This window comes from Sinocyclocheilus anshuiensis, unplaced genomic scaffold (genome assembly GCF_001515605.1).
Source record: "Sinocyclocheilus anshuiensis isolate Anshui unplaced genomic scaffold, SAMN03320099.WGS_v1.1 scaffold2787, whole genome shotgun sequence".
In the NCBI taxonomy this organism is placed as follows: domain Eukaryota; kingdom Metazoa; phylum Chordata; class Actinopteri; order Cypriniformes; family Cyprinidae; genus Sinocyclocheilus; species Sinocyclocheilus anshuiensis.
The window spans coordinates 13,364-22,261 of NW_015548339.1; the positions used below are offsets into that span (position 1 = coordinate 13,364).

The 8,898-nt window shown below is 36.7% G+C and overlaps 1 protein-coding gene and 1 long non-coding RNA gene across 2 annotated transcripts in view; both read right to left on the bottom strand.

Moving 5' to 3' along the window:
- LOC107656558 (T-cell surface antigen CD2-like) overlaps positions 1-2,768 on the bottom strand; it is a 5,882-nt gene extending 3,114 nt beyond the window's left edge. The window contains exons 1-3 of the mRNA XM_016444458.1: positions 2,548-2,768; positions 774-1,067; positions 431-670 (exon numbers count right to left, since the gene is read on the bottom strand). Coding sequence (XP_016299944.1) covers positions 431-670; positions 774-1,067; positions 2,548-2,605 — 592 coding nt within the window. The 5' untranslated portion in view covers positions 2,606-2,768. The remainder of the gene's footprint in view (positions 1-430; positions 671-773; positions 1,068-2,547) is intronic.
- The window catches only part of LOC107656559 (uncharacterized), a 25,931-nt gene that overhangs the window by 3,673 nt on the left and 13,360 nt on the right, over positions 1-8,898 (bottom strand). Inside the window, exon 2 of the long non-coding RNA XR_001630583.1 lies at positions 2,885-2,891. This is a non-coding gene — a long non-coding RNA (uncharacterized LOC107656559). The remainder of the gene's footprint in view (positions 1-2,884; positions 2,892-8,898) is intronic.

An 8,898-nucleotide genomic window follows, 5' to 3' on the forward strand; every position in this document is an offset into this window, starting at 1 on the left:
TGAATAAGTGTCTACAAACTGTTTGACTGCTAAAATACGTTGAGATATCTTCGGTTAGTACACAGTTTAACACCATTCTGTATCAACGTGTTAGAAAATACTGTCGTTTTTTTGGTCATTGTTTCGTGATTGTAAGTCAACGGTAAAAACAGGAAACGACCAGACAAAAAACAAGTGCGTATTTCATGAAACAAATGTAAAATCATTCAAAGTCATACAATCATTGGATAGACCATTAATTCTGCTAGAGCAGGACCTCTTAATTTTTAACATCAGTATTTAAGGTCAGATCTGTTCAAAACCCTGAAAAATCATGATTTAAATGTTGTCTTTAAGACAGAAAAAACACAAGCATTTAAAAATATATAATAATAATTAATGCAAAGCATGTGAAATAACATGAGAACTTGGTGAAAATAAAAAGACTTACATGATACTGTAACGCTGTCACTTTCCCTACTGCTGACAGGATTGCTTACATTGCATGTGTACAGTTTATTCTCTTGTACTTGAGCAGATGTCAAGAGCAGTTTTGTGTTTTTTTCAGTCTGGATGATATTGTCTTCTTTATACCAGGATACAGTCAGATCTGTACGGTCTCTAATGTCACAGGTGAGTGTAGCGTCACCATGTTTGCAGTCGATCTTCACAGTAGGTTTAGGAGCCTTTGCTGTGACAGAAACATGGTGGTTAACTTCTACTGGAATTACTGTAGAAATATACACTCTTATTTTGTTATTATGGTGGAAGGGTATGAATATTTGTCCTCTTACCATAAACGTTAATTTCCTTATCTCCAGCACCAATCTGTGTACCGTCAGCATTAAAAACAGTGTATGTATATTTGCCGGTGTTGTTCAGACTAACACTTTTGAATGTTAATGTTCCATCATCTTCAATTGTTAGACCTGGAGTGTTTGATTTGTTCTTATTATTTTTCCTCACAATTACAGCGTTACTGGTGGTATGGGCCCATTTGATCTCATTAGATTTGTCAGTGTTTGTTGTTGGCAGCTTTAGGGTGCAGGACGTTCCCTCTAGTAGTTCTGTTTTACATATCTCTGCAACTATAACAAATAAAATGATATTAGCATTTAATAAAACTCAACAGGATTCATGCACTCATATGTGTTTCTCAGAATGGGTTTCTTTTTTAAAGTCAAGGGACACTAACCTTAGACAAATCTCAGTTCAAAATCCTATTCTGCCATTATTGTCCATTTAAAAAAAAAAATGTTAGGGTTCATTTAACACACACTGACTCCTATAACAATAGGGCATGTTATCAAACTGAATGGGGTAAGTTGTCACAAATGTGGACCTGCTTTAGAGAGCATATTACAGTCTTTTCATTAGAATCTAAACAGTAAAACTATTATGAAACAGCAATTCAGGAAACGGCAAAACTCAAACCAAGCTGGCCAAAAGAAATTAAAATAAGTATAAAAATAAAACTAAACAATGTAAAATTACAAAATCTATGCCCTGATTTGACATTTATATGAAAAAAGGCCCTGTCCTTAGAATAGAGTACAATGATTCAGTTCAAATCTGCCTTTGTTATATAGTGACTCGTGTCTTCTGTTAGTCTTCTCTATTGCGTTCACCTATTTATTCAACAGATATTACAAAAATAATAAGATGATACTGGAATGTAATAAAAATTGTTCCATTTTAAGAAAGTTTTTGTACATGATGTTTGAAACCAACAAATCGGTGCCTAATAAAATGAGCGTTTGTTAAATAAGTCTTTTGACTCAAAACCTTTTAGCAACTGAAATCTTAGTTACTCTTTAATAATTTAGTTACTCTGTGCCAACCTCTCCATGAGACAAAAATAAAGGTTTCAACTAAAAAAATAAAAAAGTTTCAATGTGCAATAGACCATTTTTAGGTCTTCAAAGAACCTTTCAGTCAAAAGTTCTTAAAAGTACCTCTTTTTTCCTTAGTTTCACATTTTTTAAATGATCTAAAGAAGCATTTTATAACTATAAAGAACCTTTTTATTTTGAAGAACTCGTAACAGGCCTGCAGGTCTCTGCTAGAACTTTAATACTTATCTATATATTCCACTTTCTGTAAGTGTTTCTGTTAAATGTAGATGCAAACAAACTCTCATTGCAGCGGTTTGCATGTAACTAGATTTGCATTTAAAAATGGCCAAAAATGACTATATCAGTACAGTACAGTGTCCAAGGGCATGTGTTGCCTTTAGGAGATATTTCTACCTGATCTGATTCTTGAATGACAAGTGAATTTAGATGTTCCTATATAAAGTACTTTTTTCAAGTTAACTGAAAAAACATGATTTACAGTGATTATTCTCACATAATTTATAGTCATTGTTTTGATATTAAATAGCACAATATGCATGAGACCAAAGGATAATGTGGATTACTATCCTTAATATGTTAATCACATCGTAATGTTGGATCTCAACAACAAAATATAATAAGGTCAACAGTAACATCCCTAAAATTAAGGGAAAAAAGAGCCAATACACTTTAGTCTACTAACACATATATACAAAATGTAATCACAACTTACCAGTGAGCGCAGCAAAGCCGCAGAGGAATAAAAATAAGAGAATGTATTGGCAGCTCATTGCTCTTCTGAAAACAGCAAATGTTCCAGAACCTTTTCACAATCAACTGGAGGAAACAGAAAGAATTTCCTGTTCGCGATCAGAGTTGGCGGTTACGCAGACAGAGCAAAGAATTAAAGATGTCAGTTGTGCAGACGGAGGCATTTTGACACAGTGCAGCACAGGTGTGGAAGGATGCCATCTAATGTGCTGCACTGTCATGCAGGTGTTTTAACACATTTAGGATGGATCTGATATTTTGTGAACTTGGCCAGCTATTTTTATCTCAATCCTGCGGACTAGAAAGCTGGCAAGCACTGATTTAAAAATGATTTTACATGATTTAGGCAGATAGAAAAATCATACAGAAAGGCTTGCTCTGAGTGTGATGCATATGTAATCTTATACTGGATCAATCTAGGACAGTGTTTCTCAACTGGTGGCTCACGACCTAAAAAGAAGTTTCAGATCTGTTTGAATTGTGGGAAAAAACATCAATGGCCGCGTGTCAAACTCCACAGTATATTTTGGTGCAAAACCATCTGTCATTTTGAAAAAGTACAGTATTTAGCCCAATGTGTTTATTTCATATTCTGGTCTGATACATCACACTTTCTGTGTGAGTCTGTGTATTGCTATCGATTTGACATTTTCTGGACATTCTTTAAGGCAAAATAAATGAACAAAACAGTAAACAAATAGCCTTATAAGTATAATAAAAACCTTGCCGTTTATATACCAGTGACCTTGTGGTTTTTTAACATATAAACAACTGCATGACAATTTAATTTTCATACAATACTGCCATCTTCTGGACAAGTTCCCTTTTAAAATAACTTTATTCCATTGACATCAACAGTATGTAAAGAGCAGGACCAAAAATTCACCTTGGTTGTTATGGGTGAGTGGATATTGATTATTAAACTCATTAATATTAATATTAATAAACCATTGTATTTTTACTTTAATGGTTGTACGTAGCCTCACTTGCAAAAAAACAGAGAAATGCATGCACCATGTTAACATAGTAATCCAAGGTACTTCCAAAAATATCACAGTACTATCATGGTAAATGTCCAAAAACATGTCAAAGCAACTTTTTGTAAGTTGCGTTTGATTTCATTTTGTTTTCACCGTGAACTGAACTTTCATAATTTGTCATTGTTTATTACACAGAGCGGGTCCTCAAACCTGTGATAAAAACAAGGAAGATTAATGTTAACCCTGATAGTGTGCATTTAAGATGAGTACAGTAAAAAAAAAAAAAAAAAAAAAAAAACATCATTCTGTTAAATCCCCTATGCAGGGTATTGAGTGGAGCTTGTTTAGATCTGTCTGGTGCCTCCTGAACAAAGAGATTTGGCAAATGCATTATCTAACAATATAACAGTGGCTTAAACATAGTCAAAAACATATATTATGTATTAAATGTGTTTCAGGTTATTATCACAACCTGCCTCTTATTCAACATGTTGAATCTAATGCACATGAGACTACACTGTAAAATCCAATAGTTTACCTTACTTAGATTTAATTAGTTATCTTTACTTAGTTGTTATACTTACTAGGTTTTATTAAGTTACAGCTACTTTCAAGGCAAATAAAACAATTTACTTACTGTTTTGAGTGACACTTACTTAAAATATTCAAGTAGCCACAAAGGAACCAATGACATTAACAAAGCAGTGAGAGGCAGCACTGCACTAATATGTTGCTAATGTGCAACAAAACAGCAGAAGAAGAAGAAAAGAAAAAGAGTCTTAAAGGCAGGGTAAGCTATTTCTGGTAGCCAATGTTGACATTTGAAATCACCAAAACAAAAACGCCCCTACCCCAAAAGGGTCTCGCCTCTATTTTGATTGCTCCGCCCCACACATACGTACGCAACCCAGGCAACGATTAGTTCTGTGAAACAAAGCAAAACCGATGTTACACCGTGTCTACACCGGACGTGAGCGGTGCGGCGCGACAAAATACTATAGAACTCATTATAATCAGTGATGCTGTCTACATTGGATGTGGCGCGGTGCTGCGCAACACGACAAATCCCAGACAGAAAACTGCTGCACATTCTGCGTTCTATTCATGATGTATTGACACAAATTTCAAATGAATTTCAACGGTCGCTTTGTCGCGTCCAGTGTACTAACTCAGCTCTCAATTCCAGTCCTTGCGTACCCCCGCTCTGCACATTTTGTATGTTTCTCTTATTGCTTCAGACGTTTGTTATATTTGACTGCAAGTGCCCTGCGAAGTGGACATTACCGGATATTCCTCCATGATTCCAGTTTGAAGGCTCTCCAGCGCTGGAAAGCTGATCCGATATTTACGCAGGTCCTACTTCTTGCCTTAAGACTTCGTTTGTTCCGCAGATGTTTTCCTCTTTTGTTTTTTATCCGCCATCTCTATCTATCTTTCTGTCGCTCGGCTCGAACTGAACGCTTTCTCCTCCACATCATGAGTAGACACGCCCCTTACTGCTGATTGGCTACAAGTTTGTTTTGCTAGTCGGCCCGAATCAGTTTACAGTCCTCCATAAAATGTGCTGCACACATCTGAATATTTGGGTTGAAGTGTTCTGGAACAGTGTTGTAAATACAACTTAACCGCTGATTTCTAGTCGTGTCCATTTTTGGAAGGCCAAACAAAGTAGTTTCGCTTTCACAATGAATCAGCGTAACACACAGCGGCCTACGGTGAGCAGAGGCCGGGGGATAAAGTGAGGAACAGCCGGAGGGTTAGAGTGAGCAGAGGCACGGGCTTGAGAACGGCGCGGACGAAGGAAAACCTGCTAATGCATCATGAAGTCAGATTTAATTGATTTCAAAGGAAGACAAATAACGAATAAGTTGATTTTAGAAGATGACCTATCTTCTATTTAAAGTATTAGTGTATTTTTTGTATGTGTTTATTAATGAACTTCTTCAAATATAATTTTTCATAAATACCTTGAGATGATTTTAATTGGGTTTTTATAATCCTTATTCACCTTAAGTCACACACAGGCTTAAAACATTCAGCACGTAACTCACAACAATGGTAACAATGCAATTTAATTTATTTTCATTAATTGTAACAATAACAGTTTTATTTGCTCTTGGATCTTACAATGCATTGTGTTTCCCAAAAGCATTGTAAGCCTAGTTAAGTTAATTGTAGCTCCATTGGGTCTACGATGTACTTAAGCTTACGATGCTTTTGGGAAACACAGCCCTGTTTGAATAGGTGTGGCGGATTGTAGACTCGGAAGTAAACACCCACTGATATGATTGGCTAATAGTAGGGCTGGCGCAATAAATCGATGCATCGCGATTCCTGGATCGATTCTGAGATTTTCAGAATGCATCGTGATTCTCTCTCGAATCGATTCTGAGCTTAGTTTTTAACAGCAGATGGTGCTCTAGGTTAGTTTTTAACTTCACACTCAAGATGCTCACGAAGAAGGGCGCTTGTGCGTTTGGCGGAGTAATGTAAGTGGTTAAATTTACTTGCACATCGGCTTTTATGCTTTATGATGAGAGATTAACGTAAACACAGCCTAATGTGAACATCCTTGTAATTCGCTTCAACCTTTTCGAACTTTATGAATGATTATTTTAGGTTCAAGTGGTGTGTGTGTAAGGAACTGGAAGCAAGCATAATATGGCTATTTCTAAAGCACGCAGTGCCATCTGCTGTTAAAAACTAAACTCAGAATCGATTCAAGAGAGAATCGCGATGCCTTCGGAAAATCTGTCTAATGCATACACACCACAATATTCACTTCTTATTATTGAATTCTTGTAAATAAATATCACATTTGCAACTGGTCAGTGTTAATAAAATGCTGGGAAATCACTTCACGTAACCCTACAAGAGTTCTTACTGATTTTTAGGCTGTCTAAAAATAAATAAATAAATCACCCACTGACTTTCAAAGCTACGGAGCCCCGCACATGGCATGCAGGAAAAAAATAGTAGGCCCCTAGGCTAAATCGTGTGCACGATTTACTATTTCGTTTCCTTTGATTTATAAATTGTGCGCACGATTTAGAAAATCGAGGGAATGAAATAGTAATCGTGTACACGTTTTAGTACATCGAGGGAACGAATTAGTAAATCATGCGCATGATTTATTTTGTATTTTTTCTTGCATGTCATGTGTGGGGCTCCGTACAAAGCTGCTACATTGTAACGACTTTCTGCTTTGACGATCTTGATTGAAATGTAGTGGAGTGAAAAGTACCATTTTCAATTTTTTATGGAGTGAAGTTAAAGTCATAAGTTTCCCGAAAAACGAATACTCATGTAAAGTACTGTAAACTGTAAGCGCTGGTCCAACGACGGCAGCCAGTGGGACGGCTGAAGGCTTCCTGCATGTTCGGTCTTTTCAGTGCGCAAAGTTATTTAATTTAAGTTAAATTCTAATCTGACTCTGTTTTATTATGACCTCGATTCTAGGTTAGAATGACAATTATTATTGATTGATCATCCATAGGATAATTTATGTAGACGTGCTTATTCTATTTACTTTGAAGCTAAAAAATGCTGGGTTAAATACAACCCAGTGCTGGGTAAAATAGGGACAAACCCAGCAATTGGGCTGTTTTGACCCAGCGGTTGGGTTAAATGTTTAACCCAACCTTCTGGGTAGTAACCCAACCGCTGGGTCAAAAGAACCCAATTGCTGGGTTTGCACTGGGTTGTATTTAACCCAGCATTTTTTAGAGTGTACTCTTCAATATTATTGTACTCGTTCATTCGGGTTCTCATGTCGCTCAAAGATATCGCTTCGGCCGTTAGCGCACCTTACGGGCACATACTCAACAGTCTTGGTTATTAGAGGTAATTGACTAATACTTTAGATGGCCGCTCCTATGCTTGCTCATTCTAAAAGTACTTTTATTTAGTTCCCATAGATCTGTATGCACTTGAGTAAAGCAACATAGATATAAGCCGACCAACATTACTTTCCCTGATAGTAGCTTTGGTATGGTCATGCCATGGTTTCCCATGCACACTTAGCTAGAGTAATTTACAATAAACAGAGGTTAGGAAATTCCCTATAAGCCCTTACAGTCTAAGTGCACTTAAACTAATACCAACCCCTTATCCAAATACCCACACTTGCGGTCTTTGCACTTGACCACTTGACTACTTATATGACGTATTTCCTGTATTTGGCCCAAGTGTTCAAGTGAGCATGAAGACCACAAGTGTGTGTCGAACTTTTCATTACCTGATGGGACACACTTGTAGTGTTGTAAAAATGCAAGTGTTTACATAGCTTTATTTTAATTTTAATTTTAACAAAAACTCGCTTTAAATATATAAAATATAAAAACTCTTTAAATATAAAAGACGTACTTACAGTCTTTGAGTCAGAACAGCCGGCATTGTAGTCTACTCTTCCAGGAAACAGTCCTCCATAAAATGTGCTGCACACATCTGAATATTTGGGTTGAAGTGTTCTGGAACAGTATTGTAAATACAACTTAACCGCTGATTTCTAGTCGTGTCCATTTTTGGAAGGCCAAACAAAGTAGTTTCGCTTTCACAACGAAACAGCGGCACATACCGCGGCCTACAGTGAGCAGAGGCCGGGGGCTAGCGTGAGGAACAGCCGGAGGGTTAGAGTGAGCAGAGGCACGGGCTTGAGAACGGCGCGGACGAAGGAAAACCTGCTAATGCATCATGAAGTCAGATTTAATTGATTTCAAAGGAAGACAAATAACGAATAAGTTGATTTTAGAAGATGACCTATCTTCTATTTAAAGTATTAGTGTATTTTTTGTATGTGTTTATTAATGAACTTCTTCAAATATAATTTTTCATAAATACCTTGAGATGATTTTAATTGGGTTTTTATAATCCTTATTCACCTTAAGTCACACACAGGCTTAAAACATTCAGCACGTAACTCACAACAATGGTAACAATGCAATTTAATTTATTTTCATTAATTGTAACAATAACAGTTTTATTTGCTCTTGGATCTTACAATGCATTGTGTTTCCCAAAAGCATTGTAAGCCTAGTTAAGTTAATTGTAGCTCCATTGGGTCTACGATGTACTTAAGCTTACGATGCTTTTGGGAAACACAGCCCTGTTTGAATAGGTGTGGCGGATTGTAGACTCGGAAGTAAACACCCACTGATATGATTGGCTAATAGTAGGGCTGGCGCAATAAATCGATGCATCGCGATTCCTGGATCGATTCTGAGATTTTCAGAATGCATCGTGATTCTCTCTCGAATCGATTCTGAGCTTAGTTTTTAACAACAGATGGCGCTCTAGGCTAGTTTTTAACAGCACACTCACATGCTCACGAAGTA